The 26,332-nt window shown below is 40.4% G+C and overlaps 1 protein-coding gene across 2 annotated transcripts; it reads left to right on the forward strand.

Moving 5' to 3' along the window:
• Positions 1-905: 905 nt before the first annotated feature.
• On the forward strand, positions 906-24,544 carry ADGRF4 (adhesion G protein-coupled receptor F4). Of its 2 annotated transcripts, none has more exons than XM_003776850.4 (10): positions 906-1,325; positions 9,718-9,826; positions 10,703-10,757; positions 13,244-13,395; positions 14,871-15,122; positions 16,317-17,696; positions 19,349-19,390; positions 19,837-19,896; positions 20,931-20,987; positions 23,734-24,544. In XM_003776850.4, the coding sequence occupies exons 2-9, from the start codon at positions 9,734-9,736 to the stop codon at positions 20,982-20,984; spliced, it is 2,088 nt and encodes a 695-aa protein (XP_003776898.3). In that variant the 5' UTR covers positions 906-1,325; positions 9,718-9,733; the 3' UTR covers positions 20,985-20,987; positions 23,734-24,544. The 2 variants fall into 2 exon arrangements, with proteins under 2 accessions (XP_003776898.3, XP_002817014.3); XM_002816968.5 differs by having other exon boundaries at positions 1,113-1,237.
• The last annotated feature ends 1,788 nt before the right edge of the window (positions 24,545-26,332 follow it).

Genomic DNA, 26,332 nt, shown 5'->3' on the forward strand with positions numbered 1-26,332 from the left:
GCACACATCACAGGGATCTGCTCACTGCACGTGTGCCTGAGCTCTCCCTCACTTTCTGCCTTCTTCAAGAATTCTTCCCTGATTGGTCCAACCAGAAGTGCTGATTCTCCCCACCTGATTTCCTGTAATTTTATAATCTATGTCCTTCACTTTTGTGTTATATTGTTTATTTCCTTTTGGTCTTTTTGTGTGCATATGTATATGTTTTGGGAAATGGGGTTATTCACTTTTGTTACTCACTGTGTTACTCACTTTTGTATGCCCATAGTGCAGAGCATGGTGCCTTGTACATAGAATATGTTCAGTAAATATGTGCAATAAAAAGTCCTTTGATTACACAATGGCTTGACATTGGCTTTTCCACTTCCCAAATGAGCCAGTTCTTAACTACTGACCTAAATGGAACTGACCCATTTCCATAAACAGCACCTCCTTGACCTTCATTGCTATAAAACCCATAACAAAACTGCCTCCTTACTTACCTCTCCTTATTGTCCACATTTCTCCTGGAAATATCTAAATGAGGGTTTGCTTTAGATCTTTGGGGAAGGAAGGCCTGTGAGTAGACAACAGTAGAATTGGGATGTGTGGGACTGTTTGGTGGTTAGCAGAACAATGCAAACTGGCTCCCCTGTCCAAAGTCAAATTGTGTTCATTCCCCACAAGTGGACGCAGTGTCTTCTGTGTCTGAATTACCACAGCCATGTAGTGGCTCAGTGAGAACTCCTTGTCCCGGTCATTACAAAAATAAAACAGAAATCTCTCTGTTGCCAGGTTAGGAATTAGATCACAATTTATGCATCAGTTTATCAGCCAATTTCCTCCAAGTTCAACATCAGAACAGGCAAAAAAAAATGTATCAGCCTTTAAAAATCATCAACAGTAGTGGCATAACCTTGCATTTTATCACCCTCATTCCAATTATCCCAGTGCAGCAGAGTCTCATGCGATCATCTGAGATAAGGATGAAGAACTGAAAGACAAACAAGTGACTCACTTTAATGGATTTGCTTCAGACAGGAGAAACCTGTAATTTCTCTTAGGCGTGCTTCATGGACCCATAGTGGAGTGAATCACAGACTTGCACAAGCCTTGAAACTGTGGGCAACTTTACAGTTCTCAGATCGGCTTCTCGCAACAGGCAGTCAGTTCTCACTGGGCCCCTCGGACTCATTTCAAAAATGGAGAAGACAGATCACAGCCACTGACCAGGGACTGTGGGAGGTGCCACGTGATGGTGAGGCATCATGCTGGGGAGCTGAGCACTGACCTTCCTGCTGGGTGATTCTCCACCTCTGGGCTGCTAGATCTACTTCCTGGATGCCGTGAGTAGATGTCCCACACCAGCACCATTTTCCTGCTGAAGAAAGGCTTGTTTTTGCACATATTCCAGGAGGGGGAAATGTGTGATATATGATGGTATTTTCTGGAATGCTTGATTCTTCCGGAAACTTCTCTAACATGATTTAGATATTGGCCAGCTCAAGGTTGGAGTATTTCCTAAGCCTCTTTTACATTTGTTTTTCTTTAAGAGTCATTTGTCAGGCTTTAATGGCTCACTCCTAGAAGTGAAAATGCAAAGTATCCTGTCAGGCAAATAAACTCACTGTCCCTGCATTGTCCCCTTGCTTGATAAATTTCAATACCTGTCTTTTAGACTGAATGTAAAGCTGGATGTTGTTTTAAAAGTGTTCTTTATTAGTTTCTTCTTTTAGTGAGCCTGACAAAGCTATCATTGTATCAATTTAAAAAAACATTTCTCCAGTTACTGCCAACATGTTTTTGCAAAGGCATCTTCCCTTGTTTCAAATGGCCAATTCTATGCCACTTGAAGGTCTATATTCCTTATACTCTGAAGACAGTTGTGAGAGCTCTAAAGTGTTGCATCATTAGGTGCCGTTTGTTTGTTTGTTTTTCAGTGTCAGCACTCCATGAGTTTTCTTCATGGAGCAGAGGCAATTGCTGGGCCTATCAATTTCTTTAAAATTTTATAAGTATCGAGATAGTTGGTGAGATATCTGGATGTCTTCCAACTCTGAAATTATGTGATTCTTGAAACCTATCAGAAACTGAATCCAGATTCCAATTTTTAGAAGAGATGCTGGGCTACAGACAGATTGGCTGGAAGCCATCTAAAGTAGCCAAAGATGAGATGTTTCTGATTCTAATAGTTCTTTTCTATCTTTCTTTCCCCCAAGGCTCTATGTGAAGCATTTCATCCATGGCAAGGGAGAACTCTAAGGGTAACTAAATAGATTCTACTATAAGGGCAAGAGATACTGGGTCTTAAACACACAAACAACACATTTATCCATCTGATGTTATAATCAGAGTTCTAATTATACTACTGGAGCAGAGGAAACAGATGGTTATAGAATCAGGGGAAACACACACACACACACACACACACACACACACACACACACAGACACACAGACACACCCCCCACAAAATGTGGGTCACTTAACTCTTAGGTTCCTTGCCCTCTAGTTAACCTCTTTGAATTGGTTGTTCCCATCAGACAATGGTCTGGCTTGGGAGTACCAGGCAAGTTGCCACCTTGAAGACTGGCAAACAAGTGAGAAGAGGCGCTCTCTCTCACCTTGTGGTACAGTTCTGGGGAGAGGAACCCTTTGGGAAAGTATTTCCTTGATTCACAAATATTCTTGGCCACTCACCTTAGGGTGTTTTGCATGAACAGGTTTGCGAGATCACATCTTCCGATGCATTCCTTCCTGACTGACTACACTTACAGTTCCTGGCTGACCTTTTTTAATTTTCTTCGGGAGTCTCGATGTTAGGCCGCACTCAGCGTGTTCAGACGGGTAGGGAGTACTCAGTCTGTGTGAGTCATCCCCTACAATTCCATCTGGCATGTTTCAGAAAGAAGCTCCAGTACCCAGACAGACTCACTGTAGTTTTAAATTCCAACTCATTCGGAAAATCTGCTCCAGGTACAAGGAAGATGGGACAAATAGGAGATGGTGTTTCAGAACAGCTGGGGTCATCTGGGTCTGTCCAGAGAAACAGGATTTTATTAGTTCTGACTTATGGAGACAGTGTGGAAAGAGACACATGCATTGTTATGACACCCTCTTGTGCCCATGGCGGACATACCTAACCTGGCATGGCATTATTTCCTGCTCAATTCTTTTTCACATAAGGCTCCAGGCAGTACAATAAAGAGGAGGTCCACAGTAGGACTGGCATCCAGGAGCGTTTCTACTTAAGTCACCAGGTTCCAAAATTATCTAGACTTGCAAATGTGCTCACCTGCCCCTCTGAGATAGAAAATTTGCCTCATGATTTTAAAGCAAAAACTTCAGATGCTGATGTCGCTCTGCAGGGATCATTTCTCAATTCATTCACTTATCCAACAAATGTTTACTGAGTGTCTATTCTGTATCTTATCCTCTGCTGGGTGCTGAGGATAGAGAAACATCAGGTGTTTACACTCTGACTAATGACAACCTGACTTTTTTTTTTTTTTTTTTTTTGCCTATTTCACTAGGTGTGGCCTAATTTCTCTGAGGCTCTGGGGGGAAGAGCACAAATTGTTATGCTCTGTTGACTCATTGTGATTAGAATTTAGGCAGCAGTGTGAAAGTCACTGATTACTGTAAACTTGATGGAGAGATAGATCCTTAGACATATTCCCCCTGGGACAATCAGGTCTAGCTGTGTTTTCCTGTAAGTCTCTGAGGCCAGCAAATGTTATTTTCTTTGTAATGACCAGCAAATGTTATCTTTTTCTTTGTAATGACCATGTTAGAGCAGGGAGCCTGGCCTCCATTCAGCAGGCTTGAATTGCTTTTTAGTACTATGTGAAAAACAAAGGTGAATTGTAGTGGGTAATTAACACTTTTATAATCATGCACAGAAAGAGGCGGGTTATGGAAGTGGAGGAGAAGGAACCTGCGACATGACTTTTTCAGGTCCGAAGAAGCTGCCATTCTAGGTGGCTTGGTTGCTTTTATCTCTGAAATAAATCATCTTGCAGACACCTTGGGAAGGAGATGTGGAGCTGCCCTTATTGGGTGACTAGTATAGCAATTGGAGGGAATTTATAAATGACTAACTCTTTATTTATCTTCTTGCCACAGACAGCCTCAGGCAAGAGTTCTTTTGCTTCTTGTTTTCTCTTTCACTTTTTAATTCTTCGTTTCTGAAACTGATCTCTTTCTTGTGGTCACTGAAGCTTTGCTGTGGATGACTTAAAGAGCTCCCATGAACATATCAGCACAGGGACGGGCATTAGGTAGATGCCCAGCAAATACATGTGAAGCCTGTCTGGATAGATTAATGTGTTTCCCTCCAAGATAACATATTGTGATGGAATAGCAGCTTGAAACTCCTCAAAGCATTTTTGATTATCCATTTATTTTTATTTTTATTTTTTGAGACAGAGTTTCACTCTTGTTGCCCAGGCTGGAGTGTAATGGTGCAATCTCAGCTCACTGCAACCTCTGCCTCCCAGGTTCAAGTGATATGATTCTCCTGCTTCAGCCTTCCAAGTAGCTGGCATTATAGGCATGCACCACCACGCACGGCTAATTTTTTTGTATTTGGTAGAGAGGGGGTTTCACCATGTTTGTCAGACTGATCTCGAACTCCTGACCTCAGGTGGTCCACTTGCCTTGGCCTCCAACAGTCTTCTTACTACAAGAAATCTCAGAACCTTTGATATGTGTTCATGCCTGTTTGTGTGTGTGTCTGTGTGTGTGTTGGGGGAGTTGTGGCAGTGGTGTTACACATCGTTTCCCAAACTGATTTGACCATGGAACTCTTTGTTTTTTATAAGACCAGTGTTCCTCAGAAACCCATGTGAGGACACAAGGCCTTGGTCAAATACAGTAGACACAAAAGCCTCCATCGTTTGCCTACTAAAAGTAGAGCAGGCCCACTCCCCGAATTCAAAGAAAATTAGATCAGTCTATACAAATGCCCTCAAGGTTAAATTTTTCTTCTGTTCTGTTCCATTTTCTTTAACCTTTCTTTAACCTTTTTGTGCCTGCTACAAATGGTTGGCAAACAAATGGTGGATAATATGCATCAACCTCAAACATAAATATGTCTTGTTCCAGCATTATTCTGTCACGATTACTGCTTGCCTTTGTTTCCCCTCACTGGGTACTAGAATCTTGATTTAAATGGTGACATCTCTTCCCAACAAAGGGTTTTTCTGCCACCATACACAGACGGTTTATAAAGGTAGGGAATATAAGAGAATACACAATTTTGTTGATAAACTGAACACAATGTAGAACCAGAAGTCAATAAATGGAATAAAGGTAATTTAAGGAGAATATGCTTGGAACAAGTCTGGATTCTCCACATAGGATAGGATCTAGCATTGGCTGTCCACTCTTTACCAGAAGCTGGTATGTCCCTCACCTGGGTGAGTTAGCCCCCATCAGGCTCCCATATGAAAGCTTCTTCTTTAGGTACTGACCATGGTTTGCTTATATCCATCTGGACAATTCTCACTCTTCTTGTTACATTTAATTTAATATTTAGGTTTTGCATGCTTGTTCTTTTCTTTCCCTCATCCTTTCAGGAGACCACTTACTACATATAGACATGTGCTAGGTGCTGGAGAGATATTATATTTGTATTTACTGAAACTTTTCAGTTTGGAATGTTGAAAAACTCCAATTTACTTTAATTGTTAATCTTTATCAGTGGTAGATCTAAGGACGTGTGTTTCCTCCATTACATTCTATAAAATATCGACCATGGATGAATTACGAGAATAAATTATGCTGCCAAAGCTTTTAATAAAATTTTAAATTCTTCATTCTCAGAAACCTGAAGCTCTTCTCTGCAGAGAACTCTGGCTTTTGGCCTCAGCTACATTTGAATTCTGATAGGAGGGATCCCATTCAACCCTTTCTGGCGAGAGAGAAACAACCAAATTAGTGCTAACCTGAAAACATCTATCTAATGCATCCCTGCCAATCAAACTGTTCTAAAATAAAAATGCTATGATTCCTCTTGGGTAATGTCACTGAATATTCTCCCCCAACATTTGTAATATCGGAAGGAAACTTACTATATAAATTACCATCCCAAATAGTATATAGTTACATACGCCAGACTATAGTAACATGAATGATCAAGTAACAAATTAATTAATCAAAACCCTTCAGCCAATTGTGCTTAGTTCAAATTCGTGTATTTTATGGTCACGTTTATGATTTCACATTACGTATATATTTTATGCTAGTAAAAGTTTTTATTTATATACATATGTGAAATGTATCATTATTCAATATTGTTCCACAAAGAATGATTTACAGAAAATGTCATAGCTGTTGGATCCTTTACTCCCTGAACACGTTCAGGAGCTGTGTGCAGCTGGAGGCCTAGCGCTAGTTGGAGAGACATTTTTAGACTTCACAAATGACATCACATCATTATGCCAAAGACTTTCTTTCAACAAGGTTAGCTTTAAACAAAACTCCTGTATTAAAGGTAATGGACAGTAAACATGACCCTTCTCCTGAAGCCTCAGACAACAGGTGCTATTCTTTTTTTTTTTTTTTTTTTGAGACCGAGTTTCGCTCTTGTCGCCCAGGCTAGAGTGCAATGGCACGACCTCAGCTCACTGCAACCTCCTCCTCCTGGGTTCAAGCGATTCTCCTACCTCCCAAGTAGCTAGGATTACAGGTGCCCACCACCATGCCTGGCTAATTTTTGTATTCTTAGTAGAGATGGTGTTTCATCATGTTGACCAGGCTGGTCTCGAACTCCTGATCTCAGGTCAGCCTCCCAAAGTGCTGGGATTACAGGGATGAGCCACTGTGCCCGGCAGCAGGTGCTATTCTTTACAAATGCCTCCCTTCGTCTCGCCTTCACCCATTTTAGTGCACATTTCTGACCATGATCTGAAATGTGGAGAGGAGTTGGGTTTGCCTTCAGCATCGGTCCTATTATTTGGTCCTGAGAATAGGTTTCTTTTCTCCTTGACACACATACCCTGTGAAGGAGACTTCAGTATAATTGTGAAGGCTAGCAAAGAGAAAGGATTAAAGTGATCACTTTAATGAGAGAAGTGAACAATCTTCAGCTTGATAATCAAAATGAATCTTATAGTCTGTATCTGTTTTTCAAACTGCAGGTTACAATCCATTAGAGGCTTGTGAATTAAACTTAGTGGGTGACAACTAGTATTTGAGAGAATGTCAAATAGAATAGAGAAGAATATAAGATAAAAATATTGGACATATCAGAGTTCTTGCTCGTAGGTAGCAAGGATAAGTATTTTTACATAAAAATCGTAAATATAAAAATTCTGGTTTTTTTGGTTTTATGTATAGACACTGATATACATACATAGATACATATCTATGTATGTCTGTACATAGTGAGTCATAATATAAGATCTATTTTTTATTGTGTCATTGTCAAGGTTTTGTTTTTGTTTTTTTGAGACGGAGTCTCCCTCTGTCACTCAGGCTGGAGTGCAGTGGTGCGATCTCAGCTCACTGCAACCTCCGTCTCCAGGGTTTCATTGATTCACCTGCCTCAGCATCCAGAGTAGCTGGGACTACAGGTGCCCGCCACCACACTTGGCTAATTTTTTGTGTTTTTAGTAGAGATGGAGTTTCACCATGTTAGTCAGGATGGTCTCGATCTCCTGATCTCGTGATCTGCTCGCCTCGGCCTCTCAAAGTGCTGGGATTACAGTTGTGAGTTGCCGTGCCCGGCCTGTCAAAAATTTTTGAAAGCCAAAGTCGTATATGTGAAACATATGGATACCTTTAAAACAACTTATACTGGTTCTTCTGGTACTTTCTTTAGTGATGATCAGTTAGGCATCTATCCTAGACAATATTCATATTGCAAATTGCTTAGGCCCATTCATCAATTTACGGCCTACATGGAGACTTCTTTCTACCCACACTGTAAGATCATGAATTCTGCATTCATAATCCCAGCCCCTATCAAATCCATTACCACACCTTGCCTGTCATGCTGCCATGTTCTCTTTCCTTTGCTCAGACTTGCTCTGCCAGATGATGTTGTAAATACACATACCTTCCCCTCTGTTCATTGGTTAGAAATTTTAAACTCAAAGATAATTTGGAAGCATTCCTGTAAGTGCCTGTGGCTTGTCATCTCAGCTGAAGGCTCATTGGACCCATGAAAGTCCATCTTATGCTTGACTCTACCCAGAAAGGGTCTGATGTCGGATCAGTGAGCTCTGTCTACTCCCTGGTCACTGACTGCCTTATGAACCTAGTTGGATCAGGACCTGGGTCATCTCTACTGGATCATAAGGGAATTTATGTTTGCTGAGGATAGTCTGTGCCTGGCTGTGTTCACTGAATGTGAGGTGTAGGTGATCTCTCTTCTCACTGTTGGTTTGACTTGTCTATGTTACCCACTGAACAACTCTTACAGAAAAAATAGCATCTTTTATTTCTGTATGCTCAGCATCTGGTACAATTTCTAGCAAATGAGTGACACTTGATAAATGTTGGTTGATAGAATGAATGATCATCTATATTTTATGAAATGGATGAAAAAACAGGCTAGTTCATCCATAGTAGACATAAGATTATAGTATAGCTCTTGCTAATTCTAAAATCAATGATCTTTTTATTTTGCTGCATCTGGATTTCCAGGAAAATCATTTTAAGGAACTTTATTGCCAATAAGGGGTCTGAATTGCCACTATCCTATATGAAAGTGTCATAGTAGCGGTCATGATGATGTTGATAAATCTCAACTGTTGTAAGGATTTTTCTTGGAGATTTGGCTTTGAAAGGTAGAACTCTCAGGAAAAAGGCAAGAAACAGAGACATGGCAAAAGAATAGAGAGTTATCATCCTGCGCATCTAGTTTCTCTGTATAGTAGTTTATCCGTCTCTAAGAGGGAGTCTCAGAGCTTGCTCCAGTAGCAGACAGTTGGGTTTATTAATTTCACTTTAAGTTACTTGTCTCCATATGCCTAGACAGACAGTACACTATAGGACAGTGGTTCTCAAATGGGGGAGATTTTTTCCTCCAAGGGCACATTTGACAACAATTGAGGGGGGATAGTGAGTGCTACTGGCATCTGTTGGGTAGAGGCCGGGGATGCTGCTAAGCATCCTACAATTCACAGGACAGCCCCCAACAGCAAAGAATTGTCCAATCCAGAATGTCAATAGCACCATCACAGAGATATCCTGTTACTGAGATGAAGAATGGCTGTCCAGCTGGACCATGTGGGTTGAATTCGTGGCTCTATCACTTTTTATCAGAGTGATGTTGGGCTCATAGTTGTTCAACTATTTGTCCCTTATTTTCCCCAATGATAAAATGAAGATAGTAATAGCATCTTACATCATAGGATTAAAGGAGTTTATGCAAAGACAGTGCTTAGAACAGTTATTGGCAAATAGATATTCTTGATAAATATGACTATTAAATAAACTTGTTAATTAAATAATAAGGAATGATGCTTTGGTGAAACTACATCCTTTCTGGTTCTTCCATCATTCTATCTTCTTCTGTAGAAAAGTTAACAGTTGAGAGAAATTATTTTCTTTCGTACATTTTAGCTGGCTTGAAAATAGATATTGGTGCACTTTTCCAGGGCAGGCTGCTTTGGCGTGACTATCTCAGAGTATCTGGTGGGTTCACTAAGGAGTTGGTTAGCCTGATAAGTATTGTTAGTTGCGTGAAGTTGTCACCTTCAGGTGGGTATGCCTTCTTTCTCTATTACAGGTGAAGATCCTCATGTATGAAAATGAAGTCCCAGGCAACCATGATTTGCTGCTTAATGTTCTTTCTGTCCACAGAATGTTCCCACTATAGATCCAAGATTCACCTAAAAGTAAGTTTGATCTATTCCTATGCGATCTGAAGAGAAATCTCTCAGTTGCCCTCAATAGCAAGACTTCTGATAAATAAGATGTCATTTTAAATACATTTTCAAATGGTTACAACTTTACTCTTGCTGATAGTAACTTTCTAAAGAAGGGAACAAAGGAAAGCTGAGAGGTGGCAGGGACTTGCCTGGAGAGCTACAGTACAGTAGAATAATCAAGTTGCAATGGGAAATGTAGATAGAATGTAGATAGACTGCTGCTGAGAGAAGAAAGTACTCACCTGGCAGTTGAGCAATGGAGAGTCAGATCTTAATTTTGCTTCCCACTAGTTGCACAAGTTGTTTCACTTTTCTGAGTCCCAAATTCTTTATCTATAAGATGAAGTTTTTAAAGATATTATTTATAGTTCTTTATAGATATGAGAGATTTGTGATTCTATTATTGTGACCTGGTGATTATTCCTAGTATCTGTTCATTTCTGTCTTCTAAGGATCTACAGTATCTGGTGAACCACATTAACTTCATTTCATCCTTACAGTTAATACAGGCAGAGAACAGATTAGTGGTTTAATTCTCATCTCTGTGTTCTCCCTGGATGCTTTAAACTTTTTGAAAGACGTAGCATCTCTACTAACTTCACCTAGAAAGGCCAAGTGACCACCATCAAGGTTCCTTCCCTCGTCGGAGGGCAGTGCATTCTCCCTGTGCTCTCATCCACGTTTCCTTCAGCAAGTTCCCGCAACACAAGCACATGGATCTGCTGCAGTTTCCTTTCTAGTCCTGAACACATTTTCTTTTCATATTCACATGGAGCCTCTAAGCTGAGATGAGGGAGCACAGTCCCACAGTAAAGAGGACCTTTGGGAATTTATATTTTTCAGGCTGGAGATAAACTTCAAAGCCCTGAAGGGAAACCCAAGACTGGAAGGATCCAAGGTATGTGGCTATAGAACAGTCTTCATCCATTTGAAGGCAGGGAAGAATAAAGGAAGGGCACTGATGTTGCAAGCTTGTCCCCAGACCACAGGCTTTCCAAGTGAATAGCAATCTCCAGTAAGTTCTCTATGCTTACCAGTAAAGATAGATTTTCTTACATTTATACCATTACCAGTGGCATAGTCAATGAAGGGAGTTAGCAAATATTCACATGTGCTCTAGAATAGTAGACAAGTACATACTTCCAAATCCCAAAGAGAAATCTGTTCAAAGTAATGAGTTAACAGGAGGCAGAAAAGGAAAGAGGACAAGATTATTCCTTCCTTCATTCAAAGATATTTTCAGGGTACTTAAATGTATGCAACGCTCTGGTGCTGAGAAGTCTTAAAGCACTGTAAGATGGACATCATGGTGATGAGACTGGTCACTCTCAGGAAGTGAGAAGTAAACTAAGGGGGTAATCACTGGGAGTACTTCAGTGAAATCATGTGGTTCTCACTCATATAGTAGGGAATAACTGGATTCTGCACAATCATGGCCAGGTGGCAAATACATTCTTATATAGATGTGGAAGTGAGAAAGGAAAGCAGAGAGAAAGGTAACTAACATTTACTGGGCATTTAAGACAACTTGAATCTAAGTGTTGTACAAAATGCTGTCTCATTCCATATTTGTAACAACATTATGGCATCATATTCAAACTATGTGGAAGAAGAAACTGAGAACTACTCTGGTTAATGAACTTGCAAAAACTGATGCAAATTTTACAAACATGGTTTGATGCAAATTTTACAAACAAAGTTTGATGCAAATTTTGTAAACAAGGTTTGGCAAAGCTTGTTTCTTTTCCCAGTGAATTCAGTCATCACAGGGCTGTCCAAGCCACAAAAGGTGACTCTCAGGCAACTGGTTACCTCATTTTATTGATTTGAACACCCTAATAGCTCTCAGCATCATTTACTTTCCATTTTCCCCAGCTGCTATCTTAAGGCAATTCTCCTGAGAATATTTCAACAGCCTCATTCTTCCTATCTGAAGTGCATTCACTCTGATCCATGGGCCAAATTTGGCCTGCCACTAGTTTTGGTAAATAAACTTTTCTCGGAACATAGCCATGTCATTCATTTACATATTGTCTTTGGCTGCTGTCACACTACAAAGGCAGGGTTGAGTAGTTGTGACTAAGACTCATACGGTCTGCAAGGCTGAAAATATTTACTCTCTAGCTAGAGTTACCATATTTAGCAAATAAAAATATAGAATGCCTGATTAAATTTGAATTTCAGATAAACAATGAATAATATCGCATGGGTCATACAGACACTAAAAACTTACTTGTTGATCTGATCATTTACAGTCATTTATTATTTGCAGATTCTATATTTGCAAATTTGCCTAATGCTGAAATTTATTTGTAATCCCTAAATCAATACTCGCAGTGCTTTTGTGGTCATTCACAGACATGCAAAGAGCAGCAAAATATTGAGTTGTCCAGTGCATATGTTTTCATTACGGGCTGGACAAGGTGATGCTTTACCTGCTTGTTCTAGCTCTCCTACTATAAACAACTGTGCTTTCCTAGTCTACGTAGCATCACAGATTTTTTATTTTTTTGCATTTTTGTGCTTTTTGTTGGTGATTTTGCTGTTTAAAATAGCCCCCAAACATAGTCCTGAAGTGCTGCCTAGCATTCCTAAGCCAGAGAAGGCTGGAATGTGCCTTATGGAGAAAATGCATATGTTAGATAAGCTTTGTTCAGGTATGAGTTATAGTGCTATTGGCCATGAGTTCAATGTTAATGAATCAACAGTACATATTAAATAAGGTATCTTTATATAGAAACACACATAAAACAAGGTCATATATTGATTAGTTGATGAAATTGTTGTAAGTAGAAACTTGTAGGACCCTAATCTTATATTACCCTAGGAGAAATTGTTCAGAACACTTAGTGTTCATGGTGACTTTATAGAACATAACTCCTGTGGATAATGAGAATCAAGTGTGTGTGAAAATAAAATTGACATTTAACTGGGATTCCCGTATTTCATCTGGCAACTCCATTTATGTGTTCCTTTACATAAAAGTTTATGGACTCCTGCTCTATCTTATCATCAATTATCTTTCAAAAACAAGTTCAATCATATCTTCTGGTAACTGCCACATTAGCACAGCATTCAAGGCCCTGCATGAGTTAACCCCTGTTTTCCTTCCCACCTTCATCTCTTGCCACTCCCACTTCAGGTGCTCTGGACTAGCCTTTCTGAATGATGTGAAATTCCCCTTTCCACGTGCTGTTCACTCTGCCTGGACACCAGCTTCACGATCTACCTGGCAGCTCTTACTCATTGCTGTGGACCCAGTTCAACCCAATTGCCTCCTCTGGGAAGCAATCCAAAACTCTCCAGAATGAATTTGATGCACCTGTCAGAATGTGGAAATCCTAACTGGATCCTGTTTCTCTCTCTCTCTTTTTTTCTTTATAGAGAAATGCGAAGGACCTTGTATCTCTTCTTCCAACTGCAGCCAGGCCTGTGCTAAGGACTTTCATGGAGAAATAGGATTTACATGTAATCAAAAAAAGTGGCAAAAATCAGCCGAAACATGTACAAGCCTTTCTGTGGAAAAACTCTTTAAGGTGATGCATTTGCAAATTATTGGTGACAGAAGCCAATCCCCCAGGAGAAAGTAGAGACATTTTTAATGTGATCTGTTCAGCATGACAAAAAGTCTCAGATCTGCACTTAGAAAAATCTACAGAATGGGTTAAATTTGTTTCTTGACCTTCTTCCCTTACCCAAACTCTCAGGTAGTCTCCCTCCTCTCCACATGCTCTCTATTTCTCTCGCTAAGAAACTTTTCTCAAAAAAAAAAAAAAAAAAGATATGAAACTCATTTATGCTATTGTGTATATGATTGCTTAGAGGTTACATTTTAGCTCTAAAGGTGGGTTCGTATGCCTCTTGTGATAATCAGTTAATCAACTAAATGTGTCTAGGATCAAATTTATTTTGATATCTCTTTTTTTGTTTTTGAAATGGAGTCTTGCTCTGCCTCCAGGCTGGAGTGCAGTGGCGCAATCTCAGCTCACTGCAACCTCCGCCTCCTGAGTTCAAGCGATTCTCCTGCCTTAGCCTCCCGAGGAGCTGTGACTACAGGCACGTGCCACCACACCCAGCTAATTTTTGTATTTTTAGTAGAGACGGGGTTTCACCATGTTGGCCAGGATGGTCTTGATCTCTTGACCTCGTGATCTGCTCACCTCGGCCTCCCAAAGTGCTGGGATTACAGGCGTGAGCCACCGTACCGGGCCTTGATATCTCTTTTTAATACTTTCAATCTCTTGACCAAAAGAAAGGAGAGATGTGTGCTCGAGCTAAAGGAACAGAATTGAATGCATACAACACATCCAGTTAAAGTTAAAATCTCTTTTATATCCTTCCAGGTAGCAACTATTTTCTTCTACCTTCCCTGCAATCCCATGGAAGCACATGGATGTCTGCATTTTCTAAAATTTTAACAGTGGTTTTACAAGGGGATTGCAGCTGGCTTCTCTGTCACTTAGCCTAGGTAATCACATAGAAGTCCTTGCAACTATGGTCGCACTCAAAAGTGAATGAAAGGAAATAAATCATTGCTTTGCTTTATTCAAAGCACATTCTGAGTGAGTCTAGGTAAAAGAATCAGAAAATGAGCAAATCACCTCTTCTAACTAGTAAACTCTAAAGTCTGAAATTGTCATTCCTTAGCATTCTGCGTTTGACCTGCCAACCTCCCAAATCCACTCCCCCATGAAATTCCATGTGGCTCTTCTTTCCCTTCTCTGTAGAAAATTATCTTGTTATAATATTTGAGTTAAAAATCACTGTCCTGATAGCAAATTCCAATAGTAAAGGTCAATATCCTGGTTCCTGGTAATTTGGGTGAAATCCCCTGCCTCTTTCTGATCCCACTGTATCCTCTCCACCCCCCTCTGCATCGAAACCACTTTTTAGGACTCTTTGCTTCTCCATCTAACTTCCTCATGTAGATTGTTTGTGCTTTAGCTCCTTTAGTCTGATACATGGTAGGTAGTTAATCATTTTTGAATGAAACTACATTTGTTTTAAACAGGACTCAACTGGTGCATCTCGCCTTTCTGTAGCAGCACCATCTATACCTCTGCACATTCTAGACTTTCGAGCTCCTGAGACCATTGAGAGTGTAGCTCAAGGAATCCGTAAGAACTGCCCCCTTGATTATGCCTGCATCACTGACATTGTGAAATCATCAGAAACGACATCTGGAAATATTGCATTTATAGTGGAGTTATTAAAAAATATTTCTACAGAGTTGTCTGATAATGTTACTCAAGAGAAAATGAAGGTATTCTTTGTTAATCATGAAAAAATGATGTTTTTCTTAAAATTTTCATTTGAATAGTTTCAAATGTACTTTCCAGGGCAAAAACTACAGTGACAGCAACCATCACAGCAACAGCAGGCATTTCACTTCGGTTTGGGATCTTGATTCATTCTAGTTTATGGAGGTTTTCAAGTAGTTAAGACATTTTTAATACCTATCTTTGTACACACTTCATATTTTCAAGAAAATATCACATAGTGTAGTGATGGCTGTGAGCAAGACGGAATGTACACTAGTGTTTCTAAATTATATTCTTTAGAACAGGGGTTCCCAACACCCAGGCAGTGGATTGGTACCGGGCTGTGACCTCTTAGGATCTGGGCTGCACAGCAGGAGGTGAGCGTAGGGTGAACAAACATTACCACCTGGGCTCTGCCTCCTGCTGGATCAGCTGCAGCATTAGATTCTCGTAGAAGCACAGACCTTATTGTGAGCTGCTTATGAGAGGGATGTAGGTTGTGTGCTCCTTAGGAAAATCTAATGCCTGAAGATCTAAGATGGAACAGTTTCATCCTGAAACCATCCCCACCTCTGCCACCCAGAGCCCATGGAAAAATTGTCTTTCACAAAGCTAGTCCCTGGTGCCAAAAAGGTTGAGGACCACTGCTGTAGAACATAACCATTCTGAGAAATGTTAATGGAGATTCCATTTTTAAAAGGGATATCTGTAGCCCATCAGTTGTAGGAGGTTCTGAGTTAAACAAAATTAGGCAAGTTTCCATATGGCAGGACTTCTCAGAGCCTTTAATATCCTAATGAACTTGGGAATTCTTTGTAAGGCAGAGGGAGATAGGGACAGAGTGTGCAGTCTTTCTCAAGCTTGGATGACCAGAGAACATACCTCCACTCTCCTCCATTAAACAATCATTAAAATCTCATGGCAAACTTGGGTTCTACACACTGCAGTCTGGAAATGCTGCCCTGTGTGCAATAATAAAGCAGGTAAATCTTAGCTGTGATTTTTTTTTTGCATTATTTTACTTTTCTTCCCTCTGTGTGCCTTACTAATGCGGATTCTAATACATAGGGAATTTGAAGAGAAATATGCCAAATAAGATTGGATAACTTGATCTTTAGAAATTTTAGGTTTTAGAAATCAACTTTGTACAACAATGCGTAAATCCTTAGTATAATGTTCACCTTTCTCCATTGCAGAGCTATAGTGAAGTGGCCAACCACATCCTTGACACAGCAGCCATTTCAAATTGGGCTTTCATTCCCAACAAAAATGCCAGCTCGGATTTGTTGCAGTCAGTGAATTTGTTTGCCAGACAACTCCACATCCACAATAATTCTGAGAACATTGTGAATGAACTCTTCATTCAGACAAAAGGGTTTCACATCAATCATAATACCTCAGAGAAAAGCCTCAATTTCTCCATGAGCACGAAAAATACCACAGAAGATATCTTAGGAATGGTACAGATTCCCAGGCAAGAGCTAAGGAAGCTGTGGCCAAATGCATCCCAAGCCATTAGCATAGCTTTCCCAACCTTGGGGGCTATCCTGATAGAAGCTCACTTGCAAAATATGAGTCTTCCCAGACGGGTAAATGGTCTGGTCCTATCAGTGGTTTTACCAGAAAGGTTGCAAGAAATCATACTCACCTTCGAAAAGATCAATAAAACCCGCAATGCCAGAGCCCAGTGTGTTGGCTGGCACTCCAAGAAAAGGAGATGGGATGAGAAAGCATGCCAAATGATGTTGGATATCAAGAACGAAGTGAAATGCCGCTGTAACTACACCAGTGCGGTGATGTCTTTTTCCATTCTCATGTCCCCCAAATCAATGACCGACAAAGTTCTGGACTACATCACCTGCATTGGGCTCAGCGTCTCAATCCTAAGCTTAGTTCTTTGCCTGATCATTGAAGCCACGGTGTGGTCCCAGGTGGTTGTGACGGAGATATCATACATGCGTCACGTGTGCATCGTGAATATAGCAGTGTCCCTTCTGACTGCCAATGTGTGGTTTATCATAGGCTCTAACTTTAACATTAAGGCCCAGGACTACAACATGTGTGTTGCAGTGACATTTTTCAGCCACTTTTTCTACCTCTCTCTGTTTTTCTGGATGCTCTTCAAAGCACTGCTCATCATTTATGGAATATTGGTCATTTTCCGTAGGATGATGAAGTCCCGAATGATGGTCATTGGCTTTGCCATTGGCTATGGGTGCCCATTGATCATTGCTGTCACCACAGTTGCTATCACAGAGCCAGAGAACGGCTACATGAGACCTGAGGCTTGTTGGCTTAACTGGGACAATACCAAAGCCCTTTTAGCATTTGCCATCCCGGCATTGGTCATTGTGGCTGTAAATCTGATTGTGGTTTTGGTTGTTGTTGTCAACACTCAGAGGCCCTCTATTGGCAGTTCCAAGTCTCAGGATGTGGCCATAATTATGAGGATCAGCAAAAATGTTGCCATCCTCACTCCGCTGCTGGGACTGACCTGGGGTTTTGGAATAGCCACTCTCATAGAAGGCACTTCCTTGACGTTCCATATAATTTTTGCCTTGCTCAATGCTTTCCAGGTAAGTTCCAAGAGGGAGACTTTTCTGTGTTACTCTGACTAGACCGTAAAAAAATGGCTATGATTTGAAATTATAGAACAGAAAATGTTCTCTCCACTTCCTTTTATATCTTAGGGTTATTTGGCTATGGCATCTCTGACTGTATTGATTGTCAAGTTGAATTTAGCTGACTAGGGTGGTTGGGTGGAAATCTCCTTCCTTCTTTCCTCACTGTTGCACCTGTGTCCGTACTAAAGTTTCAATGTTAGAAGAAGCTAATCTTCACTTATAGAGGACTATTATTTGGTCAGGGATATGTGAGGTTACATGTTATGCCTCAAAACAAGCATATTTTTTATCCTTTCTCCAGCGGTTTGGGAACTCAGTGAGATAACAGTTGCTTTCTATATTATGAAGTAATGGGCCTTGCCACTCACTTTGGGTGTTAGCCAGTCAGGAGTTCTCATACCTCTTTCCTGCTAGTCCCTGTGAAATAAAAATAAATTGTTATTTATAGAAACAGATCTTGCCATATGTTACCTGATCTTGGGAACGCCACTTTTCTCTGGGTCTCAACTATTTGGTTCTTACTATTTGGTTCTTTGCAGTAGAATTTTCCCCACTACTCTTTTAAATAATGTAACTAAACAGCAAAGTATTCCTATTAACATGTCAGTATCATTCTGTTTAAAAGCATGATACAAAATAGAAAGCAGACTTTAAAGAAATGCCAACTCAGATCAATTATATATCTTACTCATAATTCTATAATAACTATGGAACACATTTATTCTACTCCTTCTGTTGCATTGATTTACAGTGAAATCTTTGACATGAGGGATTTTTTTTTTTTAAATCAAAGACTCTGGGACTTTTGATAAATTTCCCCACTCTTGAAGTTACTCTGGTGAGTAATGATCTCATCCTTTCTTACTTTGTAACTTAATTAAACCGTGGGAAATTTTGCTCTGTATTTCTTTTTCAGTTCATTTGTGTTTCTCTCTTCTTGATAGAAAGAAAAATACCCAAATGCTTCCAGTTATACACATTTCTCTTTACTCAGCAAGCTCTTCCTGTGACTTAACATCTAAAATTTTAATCTGATGAATGTTTCTTCACCATGAACTCTCCTTAGATTGATAGTGAAAAGACCCTAGCCTTATAAATCTCTGTAGCATTCTCTTTCTTTTATGTAGAAATGTTTTTTTTTCCACCAGCTTAGAGGCCTTGGCTGTCTATTTACTGACTTTTAACTCCAACTCAAAGTAGCCTAGAATATAAGTTTCATTTTCTTAAGACACCATCCATGATTGTGATTTTGAATTACAAGTTTCTGTCACATGTTACTGTCATCATGAGTAGAAACAGCTACCTCAATATTTGGGAAGAAAGTAACATAACTGCATAAGGCTGAAAACTATCCTACATCTACAGCCATTCAATAAATATCAATAACCCTCCTGCACATTCCAGTGCGGGTGATGATCCTCTTCCAAGGGTGGGGGCAGACTCAAAGGAACACCCATCAGTGCATTTTTATCTGCATTAGTGGAAACTGAACTTTCTAATGTCCAATAACTGCCCTAGGGGGTATCTAGAGGAGTGGTATGAAAATAACAGCTGAGATATTTTTCGAAAACCATCCCTCATGAATCTGTTGAATTTTGCCACAGGGTTTTTTCATCCTGCTGTTTGGAACCATTATGGATCACAAGGTAATATGAATTTGTTTCCTCCTTATAAATGGTTTTCATGTGGCTGGGGGAAGAAGGAGGATGAAGCAGTTTTGATTGGAGAGCATACTCCAGGGGAGTTGAGTTTATGAGGATGGTTCAAGGAATCAGCTGTGAAAAGGAAAAAAAAAACACACCAATATTCTGTCATTTCTTGCTCTTTATCAAGTCAACAGGAGGCTGTGTGCAAGTATTGCTGGTGAAAAGAATGGAAATCATAATCACAGTTTTAGTCCTAATACCAAATCCCAAATCTAATTATAATTACACCCTAGCTTTTATCCAAATCTTGTTACTTGCCAGTCACTATGCCAAAGTCCTCTGATATTGCTTCTGCCAGGGTTACTGGTCTTAAAGTTTCAGGACAGGCAATTCAGTTGTTTCTTCCAACATCTGTCAGGTACTTCTCAATGTCATTGCTTCTTTAGATAAGAGATGCTTTGAGGATGAGGATGTCTTCACTGAAGGGGAAATCGAGGGCAGCTGAGGTAAGCCTTCCCCTTTTAGTCTCAGCCCTGGAGGGTCCGTGTCCTCGCCGGTTATGCAGAGACAAATACCATAGCTCAGTACTCAGGATCTGTGGGCAAAGAGGATCAATAAAGCATACTTCATTCATTCATTTCTTCATTCGGTAAATTTGGAGTATTCTGCTAAAACTGAAGGTCAGTGGAATATACCCTTCAAGAGAATGTTTCACATTGGATGTATTTCAGTTTGACATTTGAACCCATCAAGATGGGACCATATGAACTCAGGATCATAGATTGGTAAAATGTGAGAGCGGTGAAATGAGAAATGAGTTAGAAATGAGATTCTAGTCCAACCCATTCATTTTACAGGTATGGAAATCAAAGCCCAGAATACTTATGGGATGGGCACACGGCCACCCAGCTGATCAGTAGCAGAATCACAACAGGGACCAATTGGCATTAAAATCTCTTTCTATTCTCCTTATTTGAGACTCTTTTGAGTAAACCATACTCTCTTGGATTGGAGTATCTATGTATTTAGAGATCTTGAAGACTTTGGGCCTGGTTATCAGTCTCAAGGCACCAAGTAACATTGCTGATACTACTTTATTAATTAGAAGTTATTTGTTTAACCTACAGATTCACATTAGGAGCCCCTTCCTTAAAAACAAAAACTTTTTGGGTACATTGATAACTACCATTTATATTTAGATAGCATTGAGTGGGACTTTTAGTATCATAGTTTATCTATTCTAAAATAGGCATTTTCTTCGTCTTTTAACGTTTCTGAAATTGGAATGTATCTTATATTCAATGGCATGTCATAGTTTAATTGGAAAGTTTTGTTTCTTTTATTTTTTAGCAGAACATAAAAATAGTGATGTAGCTTACACTTAGATTCAGTGAAATAGGATAATTTAGTTCTGTGTAGCTATATCAGTGTGAGTACTCCTTTTCATGTATTCATTTTCACATATTTATCTCTAGAGAGGGATACACATTTTGTCAATATCATTACTCATTACCACCACTGTTATTTTTCCCCCACTTAGAATGCATCACTAGGCCCAACCAATGGATCTAAATTAATGAATTGTCAAGGATGAAATGTGAGTATTAAAAATACAAAGAGAAATTTCACTTGCAATTTGTATCAATCCACCAACGCCCCTTGTGACCACACTATTGCCTGCTACGTGATGCTGGAATGAGGTGGGAGGGGAAGAGGGGGACATATTTTTCAGAGAATGGAAACATCTTTATTGTCTAGCACATAAATGAAAATATGTACATTTTCTTTAAAACCTATGTCATCTCAGCGTACATGACCAAACCCATCACACCTGCTGTCTACAGTGCTCACATACCTTAATTCCATCTTGTCAGTGAGTAGTAACACTCATAATAGCCCCATTGTTGAAAAAGAACACTTGATTGATTGGAATCACAAAGCAACAGTTCTGTCTTTCCTAATGAAGTGGAACCCAGAATCATTCCTAAGCGGGTGTGGGTGGGGTTGTGGCAAATTAGCTACCTACTCATAGCCAACCCCTGAGACTTATTTCTACACAGGTGAAACCAGGGGAGAACACACATTAGGCAGCCAGGAAGCAGGACAATAAGTCACAAAATGGCAGCCAGAAGCCTGAGAGGTACTGGGGGAATGTGGGCAGGGATGATCAACCTTGGGAATGGGTTTGCTTGGAGAGGTTTCATGGCCTTTCTACATTGTTATAGAAGAGACTCAGACTTTCAAACAAAATACCATTTGGCAGCAGCCACATCCTTTTTATATTTCTTTCCCTTTCTGAGTCATAGTCCATGTATTGAGCAATGGGCCAAAAGAAGGGGTTGAATCTCATGGAACCAAAGACACTCTGAGTTGGGACATCCATGTTACAGACCCTACAAACCGTATGCTGTGCTCGTATGGGACACTGACATACAGTCCCAGGGAGAGGGAGAGAGAGGTGGAGGGCTCTGTCATATACATGGAGTGGCATGTGTGAGTGCTGGGAAAACGGGGAGAGGAAAACACAGGCCTGTTATCTTTAATAATTGTCCTCCTATTTGGAATTTTATAGGAGAACTTTACAAAGGTTGACCCTCCTACTCGCTGCCCATTTCCTAGTCTGTCAGCTTCCTCCGGGATGAAACATCACTATAACGTTTCCTAATTTGCCTCTAATAGAGAGTCACTAATTCAAATGACCTATTAAAAACACAGCTGGCCTTTCTATTAAGGTCCTAATTAAAGAACCACTTGTTTTAGGTTTATCAGACTGTCTCAGATGGAGGAGGCCCTGCCTTTGGGGGATACTGTGCCCAGCCTTTCAAGAGAAGTGCGTAGTGAAGGCCTTATCTCCAGCTGGTTGGGGATCCTTGGTTGGCTGTAGTCTAAGTTGGAGAAACACAGTAGAAGGCAAGATCAGGAGCTACACTACTTACTAGGGTAGGGGATGTACAAAGGAGTCTGCCAGTATTAGAAGGAAGTCCAGGAAGGAGGTGGAATGCCCTTACAATACTCCCTGATGAAGTCTTCATCACATAATTCTTTATCAAGTTGCTGTATTTTTGAAGCTACATGAGGTAGGCGAGGAACTGAGGATTGGATTCTTTCAGCATATCCCTTGCAAGTGGCTCTGTGCCCATTGAATTTTCTCAGTATTGGGGCCTGTGCTTTTCACATCTGGACACACATGGTACCAGAAGGGCTCTATAATCGCAGCTGGCATCATGGTAGACCATGTTGGGGACCCAACAAAGATTACAGTACAAGGCTAAGAAATTCACACTAGATGATCCTCTAAAGTCCAGAGTGGAGGGTGGCAGCACCAGAGGGTCTCTCGGCAGAGAGAGGGGCCCCACACACAGGGTTCAGGGCAAAACCCCAGGCACACTGAGGGTGTTTGGTAAGCACCAGGAGTGGTGGTGGTCCGGGGCAGGGCTGAACCACGGGGGAAGGCAGTGTCCCAGACCTTCACCAAGAATAAAGGATCGAAGGCTGACATGGTCTCAGGAGGTAGGCAGAATTCTGGGAAACGGGTCGAGAGGTCAGAACTGGACTTGCAAGAAGAATTGAGGCTTCCGGTGTTGGGGGACACTCCTCATATCCCAATGATCGCAGGTCAGAATTGTTCTTAGAAACAGGGTTGAGACAAGTCTGTCAGGTGGTCCCAGGGTCGGGGAAGGAGGACTGCAGAGGTGGAGAAACAGGGAACTTAGCTTTGGGTATAGATTCTCATTGGGAACCCCATCCTGGGAGGCAGGGGAGAGAGGGCCACGGCATTCTGTCGGCGGCCACAGCTCCACAGCGCCCTCTGTTGTTCATATTGGGGGCAGGACAAGCCGGCTGTTAGATTCCAGGGGCACCAGGAAGGCTCTGGGTTCCTCCAGTGTCTTGCATGTATTTGTTTATGCCTGTTTAGTATTGGTTTACCACTAAAAGGATACAGAGTTTTTCACTCCACAATAATAAATGAGACTGGTTGAGCATATACCCCGAGGGAAGCAACACGGTTTACAATGTAAATTCACAGCAGCAGAGGCATTCTAGAATCCAAGTTCAGACAGCAGGGGAGGAGAGAGGGCACTGAGCACCGAGTTTAAGGTGGAAGGAGCAGCCCAGGGAAGGCAAAGCGCACCAAAAATTGCAGCTGGGAGAATCGCCTTTTTACTATCTGACCTTGAGGAAATTACTCAACGGCTCTGTGCTTCATTTCGTCTTCTGTAAAGCGGAGTTAATAATAGTACATGCCTCCCAAGATAGTTTCAGGATTAAATGAGCTAACACGTGAAAAACCCAATGCAAGCTATTATTCTTGCTGTTAATTGTTTTTCAACCATATTTCCCAGGCTGCCCCATTTCTCATGGATGTCCTGAGACCAAGAGTGGAGATCCAGGAGAAAGTGGACACGGAAAGCAGGCTGGAGTGAGGAGGAATGGTCATGCTTCCTTGGAAGACTTTCTCTTCTTGTCAGGAGTGACTCCCAAGCTCTTGGTCGGCCGAAGAAAAACTGAGGATATCATTTGCTGACTGGGCTTTAAGGAGCATGATTTATGGACCCTTTGACCTACCCGTGTCCTGCAAGAGGCTGGCTTCTTGGTCAATCTTGACTAGATTAAGAGTCAGTCTGCAAGCCATTTTATGGTCTCCCTGGCCAGCTGGGGGCTGTAGGGCCCTGCTGGGCTTGGTCGTCTTTCACTCCTGAGGCCTGCTCTGTGGCTCCATAGCTCAGTCCTCCATCACTCTGCGTGGATCCTGGGTACTTTGGACAGTGAGGGTTAGATCCAATTTTAGGGGTAGGGTTGGGGGTGGGAGTGGGAGTGTGGGTTGGCAGGAGGAACAATGAGTCTACTTTGGAGACAATTAAGTCATGGTACGTTTCCTAAAGATAGGGAACAGAAGAAAAGTATGAGAACTGTTTAATACACTGATTATTTTAGTCTATTTTAGACCTTGAGTAAACTAATTTAGCTTCTAGGATCTGAGTTTCTTTATTTGTGAAAAAGGAAAAAAAATTCTTGTAGGTATTACTGTTTGTGTGTTTGTGTCTACCTGCACATGTTTGCGTTTGTGTGTGTGTGTCTTTTAAAAATACTATATATAAAAAAGATTCTGGTTGTTATTTTAGACATAAAAATGAATATATGTACCTTTCGCAACTTGCTCATGTGTGAGTTCATTTGAGATGGGCTTCTCTGTTGGTACTACACATTCTTGGGTACCAGTGCTGCTATCAATCCACCTCAGTGCATTGACCCTACCTACAGGAGGCCTGAGAATGCAAGCCTGCCATGTGTTCACAGGGCGGGAACCTGGAAATATTTAGCAAAGAGCACTAGTGTCTTTCAGGGACTGTCAATGAAATTTCTATCACCAGTTTGGTTTTATAGTGACGCATTCAGGACTGAAGATGGATATGTGCGTGGGTAGAGCACTCTGTTCAAATTGTGGAAGTTGTAAAAGCCGATTAGTGGTCATGTTTTTTCATAAAACAAACAACAAAAAACTGAATGAATATCTCTTCGCAGGGCTCCTGTCAAAACCTTTAGTATTGGTTTAGAAACAAGATAAGATTTGGTTTCAAACTAAGTGCACTTTGTTCAAATTGTGGAAGTCGTAAAACCCAATTAGTGGTCATGCTTTTTCGTAAAACAACAAAACAACTCAATAAATATCTCTTTCCAGGAGCCTGTCAAAAACCTTTACTATTGGTTTAGAAACAAGATAAGATTTGGTTTCAAACTAAATAGTAATTATTTAAAGGGTGAAAATTCTTGGTCAATTGCAAATTTTTCTCCTCTCATAAAAATGAAAATAAAATGTTCATTGGAGAGACATGAATTTAACTGTTAGATGTATAAAAGTTCCTTAGCATTAATTTATTAATCCACATTTCCTTCCTGACTCTTGCCACTATAAAAACAACTTTTATTTCTCTCAATCCAGAAATTCCTGAACATTATGCAATTCCAAGCCAAATAATTACCTTTGGTTGAGTAGATTTATTTGGTACTGTAACAAGGCCAAATTTATAATTTCCGTATGCTAACACCATTTAGTCTTCTTTCTTTTCCATATTTTCCAAAGCTTTCCATCTTTGTAGCACATAGTAAGAGAAATATAGTACTGGGTGCAGTCAGTTCTGCAATAAGGCCACATATGCATTTCTAAAAATCACCTCACTCTGCAAAATAGTCAATAAAAACCACAGAGCTTATGGGGAAAATGGATTAGAGACAAAACGTGCCAAAACTTTGTCAGAGACACATTAAAAAAGATAACTGAATAAAAATTATAGCACAGTTTTACTCATGCTAAATGATCTAGAAATATATAAATATGACTCTCTCTCTGTATATATATACACATACACTTTCCGTTGAAAAAGATCTGAAATTTGCTTTTGGAAGTGGCTGTCAAAAAGGTTGCAGGTTGTTAGTTATTGTGAAGGAAGGTTATCTGACATTGATAGAAAATTGTAACACCAGAAGTAAATTGGTGTAGCTTATAACACATGCAGTGAATTGAGAGAGCTGGTAGATGGTTGAAGTTTGTGTGTGTGCATGCGTGTGTGCATGTTTTGTATACACCTACATTGCTTGATTCATGTACATACAGTTTTCTGGGTTCACCTAAGGTTTCTTGAAGATGGTATCACATATTAGCAAACATGAAATTCGTGTTATGTTCAAATTATTCCCTAATATATCCATCCAGTTAGAACAAATTCTTGTTTTCAAAACAAGCATTATAGCAGAACTGACTGTATTTCATGGTAAACCACCACAAAGAATAGTGAGTTCCAGCACTGAAATGCATTAAAAACCACCTAGAAAACTTCTAAAACCATGAAACCCTGAGCCTTACCCCCAGAGATTCTGATTCAATTAGTCTTTGAAAATGGGGGAAAAGAAAACCTTTTTAAGTGGAAGAACAAAGAAAGAGAA

This window comes from Pongo abelii, chromosome 5 (genome assembly GCF_028885655.2).
Source record: "Pongo abelii isolate AG06213 chromosome 5, NHGRI_mPonAbe1-v2.0_pri, whole genome shotgun sequence".
NCBI classification, from domain to species: domain Eukaryota; kingdom Metazoa; phylum Chordata; class Mammalia; order Primates; family Hominidae; genus Pongo; species Pongo abelii.

What these genes read in the sequence shown, in the direction of transcription:
- ADGRF4 (XM_003776850.4), top strand. Translation starts at nt 9,734, where the DNA reads ATGAAAATGAAGTCCCAGGCAACCATGATTTGCTGCTTAATGTTCTTT. An exon ending in GATCCAAGATTCACCTAAAA is followed by an intron (nt 9,827 to 10,702) that starts GTAAGTTTGATC and finishes TATATTTTTCAG; the next exon opens with GCTGGAGATAAACTTCAAAG. An exon ending in GAACCATTATGGATCACAAG is followed by an intron (nt 19,391 to 19,836) that starts GTAATATGAATT and finishes TTGCTTCTTTAG; the next exon opens with ATAAGAGATGCTTTGAGGAT.